At 38.7% G+C, this 21834-nt stretch overlaps 1 protein-coding gene across 2 annotated transcripts in view; it reads right to left on the bottom strand.

Annotated features, from left to right (window-relative positions):
- Window positions 1-21834, bottom strand: part of plce1 (phospholipase C, epsilon 1) — a 92083-nt gene that overhangs the window by 26129 nt on the left and 44120 nt on the right. For both annotated transcript variants that reach the window (XM_038735511.1, XM_038735510.1), the window contains exons 9-15: window positions 9799-9953; window positions 9273-9440; window positions 3283-3428; window positions 2995-3142; window positions 2721-2834; window positions 2504-2613; window positions 2236-2352 (exon numbers count right to left, since the gene is read on the bottom strand). In XM_038735511.1, the coding sequence (XP_038591439.1) occupies window positions 2236-2352; window positions 2504-2613; window positions 2721-2834; window positions 2995-3142; window positions 3283-3428; window positions 9273-9440; window positions 9799-9953 (958 nt within the window). The remainder of the gene's footprint in view (window positions 1-2235; window positions 2353-2503; window positions 2614-2720; window positions 2835-2994; window positions 3143-3282; window positions 3429-9272; window positions 9441-9798; window positions 9954-21834) is intronic.

A 21834-nucleotide genomic window follows, 5' to 3' on the forward strand; every position in this document is an offset into this window, starting at 1 on the left:
GCGTTTGTAATTGCAATTGCAATTAGTAGTGGAGGAACCACTACTAAACAAACTTCTACTCAAACTGCTATTTAAACCATGTTGACGTTAGCCGGTAATGTTCAAACTCTTGACACTGTTATAACTACTTACAAGACACGGTTTGATTCTGGTGGTGTCCTAAATGAATGTGAACTAGAATGGGAGAAGGGGACAAAGAAGGAGGAGAGGCAGTGTGAGATGACTAAAGAGAAGACAGAGCGTTTTCTCAGTAGGGATAAGAAAAATAGCAAAAAGAGGAGGCCAGTGGGAAAGATCAGGAACACAGGAAAGGAATTCCTTAGCCACTTTGAGTAAGAATGATACTATTTATCTGCATCCCAGTAGAGACAAATGAACACCATTACCCTAGCCAAAAAGAAAAAGAGTTGTTATCCTGAGCTCTAACATGAAACAATAAGTCAGATTCATAGAAAAATGTCTAAAAAACAGAGAGAAGATAATCCAGGTTTCCTTAATACAAACACCACAGGCCAAGGTTGAACGCAAAATTTGTTTTCTAGCAACCTTTTCACAACCTAATTCCATCTTGTGCCATTAGCTACCTGCCACCTAATGGTGTGTTGAAATGTACCAGAGCTCTGTTCCTTCCTGTCCTGACAGGAAACTAACCTGTTATCTGTTTTCTCTGTGACACATTGGTTTATGTGAACATCACCTCATCTCAATAACAATCTGCAAATGTGTTCCTTCACAAAGTCTTTACCATGTACCAGTGTTTATGCAATCACACTATGAAACATTACTATAGTGATACAGAACAATGTACCAATAGAAGCTTGGTAAGCATCCAGTTCATCTGGCCCCAGAAATTGTGCTGTAATTGTTAAATACCTACGTATTTGTATGCATATGTATCTTGCTGTTTAATTAATACTATGACATATTCCTTAATAGGCATATTTTGGCCACTAAACCACCACTAAAAAATCCAACTTCCAGTGCTACCAAACTGCTAACTCTGTGTCTACGACTACTGATGAAGCACAGGAATTGTTATTATTTTGATTATTTGATATTTTAGTAATTGTTTTGTTTTTACATTTGATACTGAGTTCTTTTTTTTTTATTATTAATTTTTTTATCAATTACTTATTTTTTGTTTATTAATACACACACACACACACACGTTACTGTTTCATTTATTTATTTTATTTTTAATATTTTATTTTTTAACATACACACACACGCTTACCATTTTATTTATTTATTTTATTTAAATTTTTAATATATATATATATATATATTTTAACACACACACACACACACACACACACACACACTTACTGTTTTATTTATTTATTTTATTAAAATTTTTAATTTTTTCTTATGTAGTATGTATGATGCTTTGGCAAAATTGTTACTACACATTCATGCCAATAAAGCTAATTTGAATTGAAATGTGCGAGAGACCAGCCGTGTCAATCATTCACAGCACGGCAGTATTCATAGTTCCGATATAAATCTATATACAACAGATCATTTTCTTCTACTTTGTCGATGATTCACTGTCTGTGAACGAACAAGAGTAATAATAGAATAAAAAGACTCAATTTTGGAAACCGACCCTTGGCAGGAAGGGTCACATTGCTAAACAATAGAATATCTCCAGTCCGTCTTAAAGGAGTGTCTCACCAAAAGAAATGTCTAATAGGTTAAGGGTGCATTGACATTCCACTTAAGTGGATGGTCAAGTAATAAATATTGACATTCATAATAAGACTACTTATAGCATTACTAAACATTAAAAATTCGGTGTCATTAAAAGATCACAAAGAATAATTAAGGATGAAATACTTGCTCTACACACCACACACCAAAAACACACAGTAAACAAAAAGTGAAAACAACTGCTGTATGCAATCAACTGATACATGATGTTCCAGTGATGGACCGACATCCCAGGCTGTGTGCCATTTGAAACTGTACTGTATGTCTCAACTGTCACAACTTGCACAACATCCCCCACGCTGAGGTAACAAGATAATCCTTCAGCTGGATGGGGTCAAGACCCTCTGACAGAAACCACCCTTCTAAGGTATCCTTCAACAAGACACACATTTTTATGAGATCCAGAGTTGCTTTTGGGTACCTGATGCTGCACACTGAAAGACTTTGAGGGAATCAAATTGTAAAGAAAAAAAATAAAAAGCTTATGTGTCACGTGAAAAAAGGGTGAAAGAAAGGGTGACTGACTGATTGCGGCAGCGGTCCCTGAAGGAGTTGTTTCTGGACGCAAGGTATGGGCCAGCAGAAGAGGGACTGGTAGACGCCTCGTCAGGATCGTCTGCCTCCAAACTACGATTACAAGATCTGATGGGTAGAAAGAGGAGAGTCAGAGGCAGCCAAGTGAAAGAAAATTTGAAGGTTTGAGATCACAGCAAAATTGGGAAGTACAGAACATCATAAAGTTTGTCATTCCATAATCTTTCTTTGAGAATGTGTTTTCAAGGATGTAGTATACCTGATAATTTGGAGGATGTTGCTGACAGTTGCTTCTTTCTCTGGGACGTGTAGACCATCTGGACCAGACCGTGGCATGAAGTTGTGCTGGCCGCTGTAGTCAGACACAAACTAGACCGAGGAGGACAAACAGAAACAAAGCAGGATGAATTTTACTAAAATGGTGTCGGATTCTTGCTGCTCGGGTCAGTTCTATGAGAGGTGTGCATGTTCTGTACCTCTATTGAGTCCTCTGTAGTATCTGGAGATTGATGTTTGAGGCTGATGATGCTTGCTGTCCCATCCAACGCGTCACTCAGCTCCTTCAGAAAAACCCCACAGAATGGCACCACCTATGGTAAAAAGAAAAATGCATCCCATTATGGCTTTTACTGTACTGAATTATTTATTTTATTCCACTGTTCACTGCTATTATAGCCATGAAACACATACTGACTGACCCACATAGCCATTACATGCCAAAAACATTCCCTGAATAAAACAGCAACCTACCTTGCATCCTGGGATATTGAGAGCTCTGGTCACAACCTTCTTGTACTCAGAAGAAGACTCGTGCTGAGCCATGGCATCCTTTAGGCTCCTCATGGTCTCGATGTCCGACTGATCCATGAACTGCCACATCTTCAGCACCTTGCGGGACCTTGGGGGGGGGGGGGGGGGGGGGGGGTCAAAGAAGATGTCAAATGTCAGTTGGTAAAGTGTGACATTTTGTCTGTGTGCAGTTTTTTTGTGTACAACATGTGAGCATATTTGAGTTAGTGTCGGCGTGTGCCTTAAAACCTGAGTCCAGCCAGGAACTCCATGACACCATTGTAGTTTCCCATGTTCCAACAGCATTTAGCGACATGGACCAGATAGGAGAAAACTTCTCTCTTCTCCTCCATGGACCCTGCTGTCAGGATCAGCCACGTCACCCACGAACTCACCTGTCGAGTTTTACATAAAAGATATTACTATCACATTATAAGATCATAGTTTGAAAGATGTGGTGTCCGAACACATTCAAACATATTTTTTAATAAAAACAAAATAAAATGGGAGCATGCTGCACATAGCTACATCAATAAAAATAGTAATAACAGTGGAAATTTCTGATTGGACAATCTACATGAAGGATGACTTCATGTACCAACCCCGAAGATGACTTGTAAGTGTGTTAGTGTGTTACAACAAGGCTGTAACTAGCTATGTCCAAATTCAGTAAACAAGACACTGCAGCAAAATGACGCTCAGTTGAAACTCTTTATTGTGTGTGTGGTCTCGCTTGTGCTCATGTCATCTCTTTTAAATTCTGGTATGGCAAGCTGTTTCTAAAGTGGTAATGTATGCATAGGGCCATGCCAGCTTGCCACACACTGACACACACAGGCGAAAGAATGAGATCCGATATCTATCAGCTGCACTCTGTCTCTTTGCACTGACTGCCTCTCAAGCACATGCAAAAGACATGATGGAAGAACCAGATATTTATCAGGGTCAGCTTCCTTTCACATTCTCTGTGATTAACACACAAACACAGACACACAAACTAACTCACAATACAGGAAAAGATCAGATTTCAATCTGGCCGTTTCTTTCTCTTTAGTGTCTGTCACGTGTGTTTTAGAGCCTCATGAATATATTCACACACACACACACACACACACACACACACACACACACACACACACACACACAGAAACTCCCTAGTAAAAACATCCCCTTGGCCCAGAGATCTAGTACTGGGTTATGTAAGGCTCTGTAAAGCCCACCACAGTTTGACTTTACAGGGACTAAATAAAGCCACAAAAACATACATATACACACGTAACAAAGGACCCCATTAACATACACTAGGTATGAGACCATGGATACTCACATATCAATCTCAGGCACATGTATAAACAATTTAACACACAGTATATACACGCATCTTAAATATGAACTTGTACATATAGATAACTTACTTCATAATCTACAGTCTTTGATTAAATGCAGAATTTTATTTTGCCAGACTCTTAAAAAGCTGGCTGTCATAATTCCAAACTCACTTATGTTAATAGTGTTATGGTTTGTTAAGTCTCACATTTTCTCCCTGTCCAATATGAGCAAAAGCACACCAGTTTATGCATTCCTGTGTGATAGAAGCATGGGCATGAGGGGGAGGGGGGGGGGGCTGAGGGTTGGGGAGGTTACTGTGAAAATGTAATCCATCTCAGACAGTCTCCTCTAAAATGCTCTCACTATAATGTGTCGTCTTTATTTACTCAAACTGAGAAACACGAAAAGATAAAAACTTAAGTGCCACCACTTTTCCTACAAAATGTATTATGCAGTTGAGCGGAGCGAAGAACGTAATTGAGGTTTAAAGTTTATTCGACTTTGAAAGGATTTGTTTTTCAACAATAATTCAATTCAACAACTAAACGGGTCTTGCGGTGGGATCTCAACTAAAATGTAATGGCTGTCCTGACTTAAAGGTGAACTTAATTAAATAGTAAAGTATGAAGAGAACTTCAATATCAGCGATTTGGGGGAAGCCCGAGGAACCTTTGTACTCCAAACACTATTTTATGATTTTAAGAACAAACTGCACAACCTCATCTAGGTGTTGCAGATTCACTGTAATTAAGAATATGGGTTTTTTTTTCCAATAAGCCAATTTTATTAAAGTGAGAAATTATTTTCAAACTCACTCCTGGAGCTGATGAGAATGCATCATCTTGCTCTTTAGCGCTTCAATTGTGCATAAGCTTGTTCCAGAAACAACTGTACTGTACATGACTTACTGACAAACTACTGTACTGCCTTACAGTCCCTTATCTGTTACACCCCCACTCTGTACTTGCTAGGATGTGAGCGCCAAGATGCTTGAAAATCTGCTATTAGTCACTTGTAGTCAGCAGCTGGGCTGAATTACAGTCACCATCTAAAACACTCAAACAATCTGTGGCTTTCTGAATCGCTACAGATCAAGGCATTGTACAGAGTTGGCATCTCTACTGATATTTCAGATAGCAAAAGTGTGTACTCAGTGTAGTGTATGAAAGATTATAGACAGGATATGAAGGTGTACAGATAGATAGATAGATAGATAGAGAGAGAGGTAGGTGTTATTAATGGCAGCTTGACAACATTTCAGAACACACGTGTACACACACACACACACGCAACATGTGTGCACATAAACACACGCAACACACGTGCACACACACAAACACACAGAGAACCGAAGCTAGATACAAACTGATCCTCCCTTTGATGTTTGTCTATGTGCCCATCTGTCTGTCCGTCTCCATCTGTGTGTGTGTGTTATAAGTTCAACTATGAGGGTCAGTTTCTCTTTGATACATGAATTACATAACCAAGGTTGACAGAGAACTATTACACACTGAACGCACAAGCACATACTGTACTCGCCCCGTCAAAGCTGAACACTCCGGACAGACACAAAGGGGCCCAAACAGCTCATGCTTCCCTGCATCCAAATGTTCTCTTGCCGCGCTATCCTCTGTAACCGCGTATTCTTTCACTCCCATACATGGCTCGAAAATGAAGAGGATCGAAACCTTTTCATACCTTTGGGAAAATTTGATTTCAATTTACAAAATGTTGTCTGTCAAGTGTGAGAAAAGAAATCAGACCCTAAAGCTAATAATGCAACATCTCTGTGGATCCAGTCCAGGGCAGTATTGTCAGTTCTTAACCAGGGCAACTTCAGCAGGATATTACCTACATAACACTCCACTTTTTTCCTTTTCCTTTTTGGAACATCATTTAAAGAAAAATCCTTAATTGTAAATGTATTTCCACATAGTAACTAACTGAAAACATTATATTTCACACCAAAAAGAAAGTAAATAATAATGACTTATTGTAACTAGGGAAGCAACTAAATAACTTTTAATTGTTTGGTCTAATATCAGTAAGAGGCAAAAGATAAAGCAATGAATCAGAAGTTCCAGAGCCTACGGTGCCGTCTTAAATGTCTTCTTTTGTTAAACCAACAGTCCAAACCCCAAATGTTTTCAGTTAACAAACATAGAAGACATAAATTTGAGAATCTGATTGCATGAATTTGCAATTTTAGCTTTAAAAAAATGCTTAATTTACTCAATTATCTAAATGGTTAACGATATTTGTGTGTGTGTAGATCCACTAATCGACCAGTCGTTTCAGTTTGATTTGCAGCAGTGCCAATGATGGTTTATTGAAGATGCTGAAGAATAAAAGCTGGAACAAACTCCCTATAATATGAAGAGTGCGTGATGAGGAAAACATTTTAATTCATTCAAAACATTGCAAGATCCTTCAACACATTTCTAATGTAAATATTTGACATAACGCTGACCACAATCACTGAGGAGAATCCTCATCCAAACCATAGATATACAGTTACAGCTAAGACAGAAGACTCCAGCATCTCATCTTCTTCTGAGAGTGTCCTCAGTGTCTTCACGGGGAGAATCACTGTTGTCATTTGACTCTTTTTCCACTGTGCCCATATATGGCTACAATGCACTTTTGGGAAACAATTTTTTCAGCATCTCTCTACTCTCCCTGACTGAAATGAAAACCAGCTGATGAGAAAGGCTTAAACTTAAAGATGACATCATCATTCCCAACCAATCTCTGCCTCTCTCACTTTGACTTTCTCAGCAGGACAGGGTTGTGATTGTTTATTCTTGAAGTCACACAGCAGAAAAGAGACAAGTCCCGAGAGACTTTAGGCAACTTACACCACTGGGAGCATGTGCGCTTGTGTACACACAGCATGTGCTTTAGTCATGAGCTGATTAGTCGGTATGACTCGCACGGCAAATACAACAAGGCGAACCCAGCTGAAGGAAAACACAATTACTGCTATGCTATGCTTTTCAGCCTTTCACATTCATGTCAAATCGCACTGCACGCATTTTCACTGTCTCCGATGATGTCATTAAGTGGAGGCCACAAAAGGGCCCTCAACACAGCCATCAAATCAGGAGAAGCAGATTTCACGGTTACTATGATGAATCACAGGCTGTGTCATCACAGCTCTTAAAGCTGCATTTGGCATACTGGCTTCAAAAGAGGGTAAAACATGGATGTTACATTTGAGCTGAAACAATTTGTAGATGAATTGATTAGGGGATCGAAAAAAAATGAATTCGCAACTAATTTGATAATGAATTATTTGTGGTACCTTTTTCCAGGAAAAACACCTAAAATTACATACCCAAAATGAATCAGGAATAACTCCTCAACCATTTGGCCTAGATGCATAATTCTGGTCTCCTTTGAAAAGTCAGAAGCTAAGGTATATTGTGTATTAATATATTTATTTTATTTTTACAGACTACATGGAGATGCAATAAAGAAAAAATCGGATATTTTTATCCTCGCCTGGTAAAAGCTATATTTTAATGCAATAAACCATCAAAACCATCCTGAGGAAGCTTTTAATGCAACTGAATATCTTCTAATACACCTAGAATGCAATTGTAACTGTAAATCTGATGAAAATAAACTAAAATACAACAGTTATCATACAACATTTTCAAATATACCAGGCGAATTTCCATATTTTGGCAATATTTATTGTTAAAATGTTGACTTTTATTGATAGATATCTTTAAAACACTTTTTCTGTCCATACAACCAATTTCCAAATTACAAAACATTGAAATATTGATAAAAACATTGATTATTCATCAACATTCCTGTCACCAAAAGCACTCCCATGCTTTACAGGCCTGTAGATTGAGAACGGAACATGATGGGGGGGTATCAATCGATCCAGCTTGAGCAGACCTTTCATTTGATACCTTGCATGTCTATATATCTCCAAGGGATCGGCCACAAAATGGCAAAAAAACACCGTATGTTCTCAAGCAGCATGTTTCCTCTCTGCAGAAAAAGATGACAGCAGGCAGGCAGCTTGCAGGTATTGCGCAATAATCAAGATGGCGCCCGCTTAGACTCGGAGCAACAACATCGGCGGGTTTCGGAGTTAAAATGGTTAAAAAAAAAATTTCTATCAATAATATCACCAAGAGCACCATTGTCCCCAGTACCGGGGGCGTCTGTTTTCAACAGGTAATTTGATTGGTAATTTTTCTGGTAAAATTGTCAAATTTGGAGGTTCAAGCTGTGAGGATTTGCTGTTTATCTTTTATGGGGTGAGCAGGAATAGCCGAAGATTTAATGCTTCCAGAATCATTATGAAACAAGGATCATGCCATTTTAGCTACATGGAGGTGCTCAATGTCGGATTTGACATAGAACTACCCATTTTCTCCCAATAAGTTAATAAACAGCCTATTATGATATAAATATCAACATATAATGCTGTAAATAAAAGTGTGAAAAGAAAGAAGCTTTTTAAAGTGTGTGAATAAATTAAAATTGTAACCCTAACCCTTAAGGAAGGGGGATCAGTGTGCATGTGTGAGTGTAGCGTGCGTGTGTGTGTCTGTGTGTGTGTGTGTGTCTGTGTGTGTGTGTGTGTGTGTGTGTGTGTGAGAGTGTGTGTGTGTTAGAAGAGGAAGAGAGACTGTTGTGAGGAGTTGTGCATGCATCTTGCGGGACATTCAAATCACCATTGATGAACCACACAAACAATATTATATAGTTTTTAAAACGTACTTGGAATAGACACGCGAGGAGGCATGCACACTTTCATTTTCATTCAACACAGATGTTTATGTGTATGATTATGTGTGTATGAGAGAAAAAATAAATACATAGGAAGAAAATAAAAGCATAATAATCCTAAACATGCACACATTTTATATCAGCAGACTCCTCACCTCATTGAAGCGCGCCACCAGGTCCTCCACAGCATTACTTCGCTGAGCACTCTGGGTAGGCATGGTGGGCACTGACAGTGAGGCCTTGAGGTTTGGGTGGCGTTTAGTTTGACACTCTGGAATGCCCATGTCTCGAGTGAGGAAACAGAGGTAGTCCAAGGGAAAGACCTGCAGACAGACAACAGTAGTGAAGGGACATACGAGTGAATTAGTATTACTTCCAGCATAGAAATAGACTTTTTCTCTCGTGATGCATCACGATCACGGTCATTTTCTTCTCATGTTTTACCCATCTCTTAAATATTTATTTTGTCCAACCAAATCCAACACAATAAAATACTAGCTTTTATATGAATTAATATGTTTTCAATTTCATCCTTTGTGCTTATAAATCCTCACTAGCATTAAATAAGTTGTCAAATAAATTAAAAAACACAGGCCACCAACATTAATGTTTGTCTTCCTAGAATATTTTTCATATTTTTTGACCCAGCTATGTGTTTGTGTGCATGTAAGTTCCTCCCACCCGTTGGTAGAGCTGCTGCTCCTGCTCGGTGAGGATACAGGCGATCTCCTCAGGGAACTGAACAAGGTGGCGCACCTCTGCCAACTCCTTACTGATCCCACTGACACTGGGAGGAAGAGAGCTGCTGCTGGTCATACTGTTGGCCAGCTGACGCTCTGGATAGACAGATAAAGGGAGACGGCAGAGAAATCATGAATTGTCCTACTTTTTCCACATGCCATATATATGATTTTAGGTTGCACATTGAAAGAAAAGGGCTTTTGAACATAAAAAAGAGAGAGATTAAGAGAAAGAGGAGAGAGAAGGGTTGATGGAAAGAATGACTTGGCTTCACTAGTATCAAGTACACAAGGACAGCAGAGACCGCTGTTGCTAATACAAATAAAGAAATGGATGGAGAACAGAAATCAGAGAGAGGAGGGATTAAATGTGAGATATTATCTATGCTGATGTTTCCTTTTCATCATAAAAACGTTTTAAGCCTCAATGAAATGTGCATCTCTTTTTCAGGATTAATCTGAATGTTTCAAGTCTTCTGATCCATCAGTCCCTGCATACCATATGCTCTCTTTCCCTCGACCAGCCAAGAGAAGCCTGCACACTTCACCCTCTAGAAGTAAACAGCATTGATCACCTGCCAGTTCCTGTGTTTGGATTTCAGTCAGGTCCATTAGTCTGTCTGTTTACACGCATACACACACACATATGCAAACTCGTCCTCATCTCTGCTAACAAAGGACTAATGGACAGTTTCTACACTGGAGCTGTAGCTGCCAGGTAGACATACTGTACACTGTCGGGATGGATGCCACAGAAACTAACAAGCCCTTTCCATTGCAGGAGCTTCTCCAGGAATCATTTGAGAATTTCCATTCATTTCCAATTGCCATTTGATCGCAGAAATTTACAGAACCTATTTCATTGTCAATGGGACATAGTTTCTGACCACCATGGAGTCCCTTCTTCTCAGGCAGGGACTATAGGAGTGAGGTCTCCAGTGCTGAATGCAGCTGACTGATCAAACCCAAGCTATAACCCACCTTGATATTGTACAGCTTTTATTCCAACGGAAGCAAGCAGCTGTTGCTAGTAGCAATATACCTACAGTAGAGTAAGTTGTGGCAGGCATGTGCATGTGAATTTTTTCATTTTATCTGCACTAAATGGTTCAGAAGGCAGCCAGTTGTCTGCAAAACTAATGCGTTGTTTAGGTTTATAGTACAATACCATGAAAGCAAGGAACCACACACATAAAAAATTGTGTAGGCATACACATATGCAGACACACACTTAAAGGTTGTCCTTGGTAACCCTTGAGATGTGCAGGTTGCCATGGTAACAGCAGTAACTGCTCTGCAGGGGAAAAAATTGCTTATTTACACAGTTTGATTTGTGGATCCGGCCTCACAGCTTCTGCAATGAACTCTCAGTGTGTGTGTGTGTGTGTGTGTGTGTGTGTGTGTGTGTGTGTGTGTGTGTGTGTGTGTGTGTGTGTGTGTGTGTGTTGAGAAGTTGAGAACACAGAGAAAAAAGAAAGGAAGGTAAAAAAAATTGACTTGGAAAGCTGGAGTGAAGGATAAAGCAGAAAAAAGGTCAGTAAAAAAAAAAAACTCCTTACGAAAAAAAATACAAGATAGAAGAAAAATGAAGAGCAGAAGAGAAATGGTGAAGGGGACAGAGATAAAATAGAGAGGAAGGAAGGGATAAGTAGAATAGGTGGAAATTTTGCAGTTTACACTATGAAGCAGGTGTGAGCGATCTATCACAGTTAGAGAGACAGCATAATCCACTAAATCCTTTAAATGTCCAGAGAGGCAGACTACAGGTTATGAACGATGGTTCATTTATAAAGTCCAGACCTGGAATACGTTTTTTCATAGAAATATTTGCATTAAATTAAACAGAGGATAGAAACTATTTAGCTGCTGAAAGAGTCAAAGAGCCTGACGTCCTGAGATTACACAGAAAATAAGGCCTGTATATAAAGTTGCATACTGGAGAAAACTGTTGCTGACAAATTATAATGCATAAATACTGCACCTCTTCGAAATGCTATTTCACACAAGCCCTATGACAGAAATGATGTAGAAACAGCTGCAACAATTAAACAACCAAGAAAGATGTGGTAGCCTACATTTCATATCATGTGAATTTTTTTGAACTTATGGTTCACAACATTTGTCATCTGTCAGCTCTTGGCAAGCACCCAAAAATACCTTAAATATATCCTTAAGGACTGTCTTTGATACTTGGCTTTCCATAAAATACATACTTTTATTTAAACTGGTGTTATATATTGTATTAAAAAACAATTGAAGCATATAACACATAACTTGTGGGGGGTTTTATAGTTCAAAACAATCAAATCTTCCGTTTCTGAAGCACTGAGCAATATCTCCTCATCTCTATCCCAGAATGCTAACCTTCTGAAGTGGAAATGGAGACACCCTTAAATGAGTGATATGAATTTCATGACCATGCAGAGGCCTCAATCATTCATTTATTCATCCTTTAAACTGGGAAAACACAAAGGTGTCGGACAAGGCAGTAACAAAAAGGTCTTAAGAGATTCTGAAGAGAGAAAAATTCAACCATAACACATTGACAAGAAAGAAAACAGCCATGGTGGATACATTACATAAATGTTTATTCTTATAAAGAGCTAAATCTATCATTTTCTAAACATACAAAAACAAGATCTACATTCTCATGAATCACTGTTTTGTGGCAAAGCAGTGATTCCCAAATTAGAATCAGATGAAAAAAATTTATTAAAAATTATCAATGTGCTTTGTCGTGTGTTATTCATGACATCCTCAACTTCTGCCTGCAAAGCTTCACACAAACTCTCCCAATATCAGTAATGACAAGAGAAAACTGTGATAAATAAACACTGGGACTGAAGGCCGGATGGAATGAGATCTTGGATTCCAGTGATGGTGATAAGTGTAACTAATATAATCTGTTGTGAACCCATGAGAGAAAGGCCCCTGAGCCGTTACGGATCATAAACACCAGTTTGAGAAACAATGATTTTATATAACAAACACACAATATATTGATATTGAGCATAAAGCAAGTTTACTGATGTTTATGCATGAGTTTATTCATCTGTAATACAAGCTGAATGCAAATACACTGTGTGTGTGTGTGTGTGTGTGTGTGTGTGTGTGTGTGTGTGTGTGTGTGTGTGTGTGTGTGTGTGTGTGTGTGTGTGTGGAGTAGATTGGCTACACATCCTTTTAAACCATTTTCATGACATTTCAGTTTTAAGAAATAGCATGCCATTAAATAGTCATTTCGGCAGGCCTATTTTTAAACCTAAGCCCTATTTTTTTTATATATATATTTGGAGGTGTAAATGACTAGTAGGTACAAACAGTTTTGGAACTGGTCCAGTAGATTGCCTCAGCTGGCAGACACATAACGGGCTGCCCGTCAAAAGTACTTTGCAGCCCTTGCAGCCTTTTTCCAGCTGAGGTGATTCTAAAACAAAGGATTTACAGATTAAACTTTACACTTCAAATTCATCAAATCACTGAAGCTGAGGAAATTGCTACCAAGTGTGTGTTGTTTCATTAGATTAACAATTAAAATTAAAAAACACTTAATGCCATGATCTGATTCATTATCATTTTCTTTTTATTTGCCACACCACTAATTATAGCAACAGTACCTTTCATTTAGCCGTCTCCACCACTTTACCCATCAGCATATACAGTAGCACACATAAAATCAATGCTTCAAGGTTTTAGAAAACGCCACATCACAGCAAAATGAGTCTTGTTCAGTGAGATACAGTGTCTGTGTATTTTAAATAAATCTCAGTCCACCAATAACTGACTCAGGGGGACTTTTCAGAAGAAAAGGTGTGAAATCTTTCAACACTGCTTTGACGATTAATTTGTTGGTTGAGCAAACAACAGGTTATGTATACCAACCAAAGGAGAGGAACCTTGAACATAGACCCTGCCAACTCTCTTTGCCAGCTATGCACACTGTTCTTCCCAAACACGTTTAGAGCTGATGACAGAGGCAGAAGAGTTGCCCATGTCCACAAATATTGATTGATCCACTGTAGTGATACAGGTGAGTAGGTGCAAAATGTTATAATTAAAATCTCCAACTGCCAAAACTATCAATATGCTGCCAAACTGCAGCACCGGGCAGTCTCACTTTAGATCACAGCAAAACAGTAGTTCCTCTGAATAGTGATTCCATGGCATAAAAAGCATGTAGTAAATAACCGAACAACATCTGGTACTACCTAGTCCTTATTGGCACACACACACGTGCAGGTGAAAGTAAATTCAAGTAAGGTCACATTTGTGCGAATAAAAATCAACAAGTAGTGGTAAACAACAAACTAACACATGGACAACAGTGAACATAAACACGCAAAAATAAACAGTGTAAGGACTCATAATACAGACACACAGCAGCAGCAGAAACAATAAACATTGATCTGTCTGACTGTTGACAACACTGAGTTATGACAGGGAGTTTCGCCCTTGGATCAGATATCTACACTGCATGCACATTGCATGCACTCGCACAACCACCTGCAGACATAAATATAACGTTTAAGTTCTTCCGACCTTTCTTCATCAGTGGGGAGGACTATGACAAAAACCAGGTCGAAGATAAGATGTTCAGACTGATTAAAGCAAAAGGCTCCTTGTTATGAAACCAAAGATTACATTACAGCATCAAATATGTCACATAATACAGTCAAGTGGAAATGCATTTGGAGATTTAAAAGTTTGTTTTACACTACTCTCTTCATGTGAGAGGTATCAGGTCAAACTAATCTGTTAATGAGGCCCATTCAATCTGCAAAAAAAGAAACATAGGACCTTCGCCAAATAAGTTCAGTGCAACTGCACAGCCTGTTTAACTTCACAGTGACATGAAACAAATCCGACAGAACACACAAGTCATTTTGGTGGTTTTGTTTTTAACTGTAAGGTGCATTACTGGATCCTCAGTGTCTAAACATATCTGTAGCCATGTTTGACATTCATTCTTAGGGTCAATTCAATGTGAAGTCGCCCAGAGACACTGACATTCTTGACTGTCATTCTGTCAGGTTTCTGGTATGAAAGGGGCACAGGGAGCGCACTACACTTCCTCACATACGTTTTTCAAACATGCGGCATCATCCATCAGATATTTACATAAACTGTCAAAGTTTTAAATTGGACTGCAATGTCACTGTCCTTATAGTTTCTGCTGGTTACAGGCTAAAAAATCTTGCAATTCGGTAAAGGAAGCAAAAAACAAATCAAAAGAGCATGCTGGTCCAGTTGACTCTTACATAAAAAAACCTGAGTCACACTCTGAGGTATGTGCTTATCTGCCAGTGAGCAAAGCAACATTAAAACCTTACCCACTAAAAAAAAAGAATAAAACAAAAGTGGACTGGAGGCAACGGTGACATTTGATACAGTAAAACCACAAAATGAAAACCAGAATTTAAGAGGATACAAATGGCACTGTAAGGTATAAATCAACCACAAAACGACCACAAGTCCTGCCAAGACAAGACCGAAACTGTTAGCCTGCATTTGGCACCAATTAGACAGCACAAAACAGAGAAGGTAAAGTGAACCAACAGAGGATTATGTAGTTTTTAAAATGACTAATAATGAAACAGTTAACATCTGTGAACAATACACATTGGATACTTTCAAAAAATGAACAAACATTTACAGTGCAGATAAAACCAAATCTGATTTTAATCTCGCTAAATGTGTCATATTTCTTCAACTTGAGCTGAGCAAATGACTTGCTATCATAATCAGATTTGCTGATGACCATGTAGACAAATGGTTCAAGTACTCCTTTTTAATGAATCAAGTCCCCCTTGATCTATCCTATGCATAACAACTAAGTGCGGACCACGCTAGGCAACATACAGTAGTTCCTATTAACATATACATAAAGATATTTAATTAGACGCAAAACATACAAGTGTGCACGCTTGCGGACAGACTTTCTCCATAAATGTACTACTCAGTCATTGAAACTCAGACACCAGCAGCCACACTGTAAGTCACATTTGCTCTACTCACTGATCAGCTTGAAGTCGATTCTGTTAGAGTGCTTCATGGTCGCTAGATACAGCTGGCCACTCTGTTTTCATACTGACAGTTCAGTGCCGAGGTGACCGAGGTACACTAGTCCACATTTGAGCACGTTGAGTCCCGTCTCTCCTGCAGCTGCTGTCTCTCTCTCTCTCTCTCTCTCGGTCTCTCTCTGGCTGTCTGCTCTGTTTCTCTCTCCCTTACTCCATTTATAACATAAACTCCCTCAAACTCATTTGTCTATTGCTCTTTTTCCCCTCACCTGGCTTTTCTCGCTCTCCTTGTCAGCAAACAATCCTTGCTCTCACTCTTGACTACATTCTCTCCCTCTCTCTTCTCTCTCTCCCCCCTCCCTTCACTGACACCATACATAGTTCACAGCCATGTGCTAGAGTTAGACCTGCCAGACCATCCCACTGCACCAACACATGCCGTCATAATTCTGACACAGACTAACATGTAAGAAAGGGTTCCCAGTCAACCAAAAAAACATTTCCCCCTCTCTGTCTGTCTCTCTCACTCTCATCCTGTCTTAGCTAACACAGAATCATTAAATGAAAAATGCTGTAAATTCTGTAAAGTCACAGTAAGGTGTTGATTGTTATTGAGGTGTTTGCATGATACTTCTTAATGTGTCTTTCACAACTTCAGATACTGTACAGGTGCTGAAACAATTAAAAAACAATTAACTGATGTGCTATCTATTGAGAGAAATTTTAATGACAAATTAATCGACTGTTTTCATAAGTGTCTAAGTCATTAATTAAGTAAAAACACCATATATTTGCAAGTCATAGCATCTCAAATGTGATGATTTGTTGTTGTGGGTGTTTTTGTTTGTTTTTTAAATCATTCTAATTTGAATGTCTTTGGGTTTTAGGGTACTGGGTCTGAAATATTATTTCAACTAAACAATAAATATAAAATATAATTAACAGATTAAGCAATACTGAAAACCACTGTAGTAGCATCCCTACACTGCACAGTTTAAATGAACATTTGATAAAGCAATTTACCCTATGTTTGTTACTCAAATGTACAGGGAAGAAATGATTGACACATTTGAAAATAAAACAGTTTTAATTACATTACCAGCAGGAAGCTTAATTTAAATGCTAACTACTGCATCATTTAATTTCAAGGTGTCACAAACAACATCAGATACCATATATAAGCAAGCAGTGTGTATCTCTGATTTCACCAGAACTATTGCATAAACATGGTATATTTCAACAGTATAATTCTAAAGTGAAAAAGTCACAAAGCAGTCTAAGAACATTCAGATGAGTATTTTTAGCAATTATGGCCTTGTAAACAATATGTGCTCTTGTAATCCTTGAGACTTCCTACCCGCAATGATTCCCCACCACGTCTGCTGTCAATGGGTGTTAAATGCTGCCAGGCAACACAATGTACAATGACGACTCAGAGGAAAAGAAAGAAAAAAAGAAAGAAACACCAACATTGAGCTGGAAGGATCGCAACCTATTGCTGAGCTGCCTTTTATCAGCACAGTAAATTGTGCTATAAAGGAAACGAGGTCAAGAAAAGCACCCAGACCACTCCCATTTATAGTTCACAGGAATATGGCTCAATCCCAGTTGTCTTCCACAGAGTTTTTCTTTGTGGTTAAACTACAACTGTTTATACTTTAATAGAAAAGGAGGCAACAGGACAAGAAGACACATCTGTTTAATGCCAAAAAGACATCCACTCCACAAACCTATAGGAGCACTTTATCAGCAGTATGGTTTTATATCTGGAAGATCGATTACACTTTAGCTTCTCACGGTTTTTTATAAGTGGTCAGCAGCTTTGGATAGTCAGTTGATTGCATATACATGGACTTCCAAAAGCTTTTTATACAGTTCCTCATAAAAGACTACTGTCAACATTAAAATGCATAGACAACAAGGTTCAGAGAAGAGCACCTAAACTAATCCCAGGTCTGAAAGAGATGTCATTTGAAAAGAGGTTAAGTAAATTACAGGAGCTAAAGAGGAGATTTTATTGTGGTCTATACACATGTTCACAGGATATATGAAATCACAACTGAGCCTGTCATCCACTCTTTGGAATAATGGTATTACATGAGTTAAGAAGGAACTCCTTAAAATGATTCTCACTAAAGTGTTTCACTGAAAAGAGAAAACACTGCTTCACACTTCACGTTTTTGTGAAATGATTGTGAATTTAATTTCTGTTGTTGTATGGTTTGTTCTAAGTTTTAGATTCTGGTGTGGAGGATTTATATTCTGTACCTGAAAAAGTTAGTGAAATGCATGTATTATTGTAATTATTTTGTTTTATTGATGTTTTTGCTGTGCCATCAGCTGTGCTACCATAGCTGTTTTTTGTGTGTCTCTACGGAAGCCACAGCAGTGACATTAAATGATCCTATCAATACATACAGTGTATGTACACATATACAGTATGAACAAACACATTAACAGATGCAAAAACATAAGCAGATGCAAACCAAAACACACAATAACATAAATGGACACGCCAATGCCTTCACAAAACATACGTTATATTTCACACATATTGTACTTTAAGCAAAACCTAAAGTACTTAAAAGTACTGCTGCCAAATCCTCAAACATCAACTGTGTTTGAGCTGACACGGACTGGGTGAGCATCAGCCTTCAAGCATTTCATAAAGACAAGCTGTACGAAACAAAACAACTGTTTCTTATTACGGACATATTCAGCAATGATTTATGTCCTTTCTATTAATCAGAATATCGACCAATGTGTTCAAGCAGCACACACACCACCTTGAGCTTACCTACGTCTTACACAGTTGACATTTTTCCCTAAATCAGTATTTGTCTTTAAAGGTGATGAGGGTTTTCATTCACAACAAAAGCCTGCCATTGTCATGCCAACTCAACCTGCAAAATATAATTTGTCATCTCCGTGCTCTCCTGACCTGCTACTAAAACCAAATGATTGCTATGCTACAAAAAGAGTCCTTCACGTACACCAGAGGAACCAGCAGAATGTGTTCTGATGATTACAGTGGATGTGGCACACTAGAGAAGGTCTGTAAAAACATTCAGCCTCTCACCACTCACATTAAAACTCTAAGAATACACCAAGGCTGGCCAAGTGATTATCCTGGTAATCCTTGAAAGCATTTGGGCCAGAGCCACTGATCGAGTTTGTTGAGTTCTACTTCCAGCCAGAGTCTTGCTTCCACTATACTGAATCTAAAATCAATACCTTATTAGGATAGGATGGGAATAATATGCACACTGCATTCACCAAGTAAAACAAAAATGGAGATGTTCTCTCGTCTAATCATGACCTCCGTATCTCAAAGCTGTGACTTAGTTTGTCATAATACAGGAAAACAAACCCAGAATTACGAGATCTGAATCTTGTAAATCCTTTCTGTGTATCTAGGAGATAGTTACTTCATAAATGCAAATTTTTGAACTACTCCATTGAAAATATGGAGTACACAGACACTGTGAACGACAAATTGAATTCTAAAAAAAATATAATACAAACGTTTCAACTGCTTTTACAAATGATTGCTGGCATTAGCACATTTATTATACAATTTATACATCTTAACATAAAAATCCATCTGAACTTTTACCTGATTAATGGATCTACTATCATGTAAGGCTGATGCTGAGTCAATGGAACCTGCAGCAACTAAGGCAGCAACACAATCATTTAGAAAAAAACGTAGAACCAAGCAAGAAGAGTAGTATAAGAATGTCAGTAAGATTATTGGGAAGAAAAAATAATCTGAATCTAAAGCTCTGAGATTAATAATACAGACACAGAGAAACTTCAATAAAGTAATATGACCATGAAGAAAGGGTAGGTTTAATTCTTCTTCTTTTTCCTTTTCAAGACGCATTTTCACTTCAGGAGGAGGATGTAGGCAAAAAGAAAGCAGGAGAGGAAATGTATAGAGAGAAAACATAAAAGGCGACACAAGGATGACCCTTGCCAAAACCATGATGATGATTTCCTGTGGAGGTGGACCACTTCAGCAGGCACTGGTGGCACACTATGTTTCTAAAGCTCCATGTCTATTTCAAACCCAGTCAGTTTCATGTGACAATTTCATACAAGCAGGAAAAACCTTGAAAAGACTGGACCAAAAATACAAGACACATAATGTTCTCTTTATTCAACAGGCACAAGAAACATCCTGGATTCAAGGCTGTACCCTGAATAACAAGATTCTTTGTCTGTTTAGATAGAAAAGCACTTTACAAGTGTTGTCTATTTGTCATTTACACTCATTTACACGTTTTAGGGGTTTTATGTTCTCAATATTAAAAAAGCATATTCATTTTCAACTGAATTACACAAGTTAGAGTGAGAAAAAAAGCTTTATTGCTAATGCATGAGAGAATAAGAGCAGGTTGTTAAGTTGGAACACCAAAGAGAGGAACAATACCTAAAATGGTAAGAAAGCAATAACTAAACTAACCATCCAAATTTGAAACTTAAGTCAGACCTTCCCCCAAGCTTCAGGATAATGAAATGTCTTCTATGACATCTGCTAATTACTTTAACATCACAAACAATGTCTTTTAAAAAACCTACCGCCAACTGAAAATACCATTTGGAGTCAGTTGGACTAGAAAACCACTCTTTTGTTTGATTCTCCTCAACTCCTCAACACTGCACTCGTTTAGCAAAACTACACTATTTGTTACAGGGACATTATCATCTCTGGAGACAGATACTGCTTCCTGGTACCCTGAATGTCAAATCATCCAAATGGCAGATCCGAAATCTTTTCTAAAAACAAAACAATGTGGCTAGAAGGTAATACTCATGTGCAATCTCTCGATAGCTTAGTGTACTAGGATAGAGAGAGACATAGAAAGTTAGCCAGGGAGGCTCTCATGCTGCCTGTGTGTGTGTGTGTGCCTATGAAATCCTAGTCCTGCCAAGACTTCTAAGCTGCTATGTGTGCGCGTGTCTGGCTCTATTCTGTTTCCTGCAACACCCATTAGAACAGAACACGCTGTCATGTTGAAGATATGCGCGCTGTGTGTGTGTGTGTGTGTGTGTGTGTGTGTGTGTGTGTGTGTGTGTGTGTGTGTGTGATCTTGCCAGAGACAGACTGTCCCCTGGCCCACTGCCAGTGGAAATTAATGTCAGGATCGGCTTACATTTAAGTCATACGTAACATCATTGTAGAGAAGGTGGACAGGCAGTTACCAGCTGAGGAACTGATCGACAACCCCACTGGTTAGACGTTGAAGTCATGTGGAGAGCGAGAGAGAGCGAGACGCAGTGGTACTATATGCGTGATGCTAATTTGTTTGTTTGAAAAAAACCCTCAAGCTATCACTCCTGAGCTGTGCAAGCATGTTTGAAGTGCATATAACCTCTTTTCAGATGTAAAGACATAACAGGGCGTGTGTGTGCGCACTGGTGATGTGTGGGCGCTGTGATGTCAGCAGGCTTTTTTTCCCTCCCTCAGCACTGTGTGTGTGTGTGTGTGTGTGTATGTTGAAATTGGAGTGGAGAGAGAGAGAAGAGGGTATGAAGAGGGGGACAAGGACAGCAGAGGAAATAAAAAGAAAACGTAATAGGGAAAGGGCAAACGCGGATCAACCACAGACGTGCTCTTACCAACCCGAAACCCACTGTGGATAAGGGAAACATGTGGGAAAAGAGCAGAGAGGAAGAGTGGAGCCATAGGCCACAGGGGAATAGTGAGAACCTTTTCTTCTCAGAACCAAATAGATACATGCTCTATGCCCAAAGTCCCTGCTTCACTTGTCAACTAGTTAAATGCTCCTCTGTTTGAACATAAGGTATGTATCAAGCGGGAAGCTTCTGGTCAGCAAACTGACGCGAAGTCCCTTAAATCTGTGTTCTATCAAACGGCCAGCAGGTGGCGACTCTTCTGGTTGCAAAAAGAAGTCCGGCTCCATTAGAAATAATGGTATGTGACCCTACTT

This window comes from Micropterus salmoides, unplaced genomic scaffold (genome assembly GCF_014851395.1).
Source record: "Micropterus salmoides isolate LMB-PRFRI ecotype aquatic unplaced genomic scaffold, ASM1485139v1 Ms_hic_scaffold_21, whole genome shotgun sequence".
NCBI classification, from domain to species: Eukaryota; Metazoa; Chordata; class Actinopteri; order Centrarchiformes; family Centrarchidae; genus Micropterus; species Micropterus salmoides.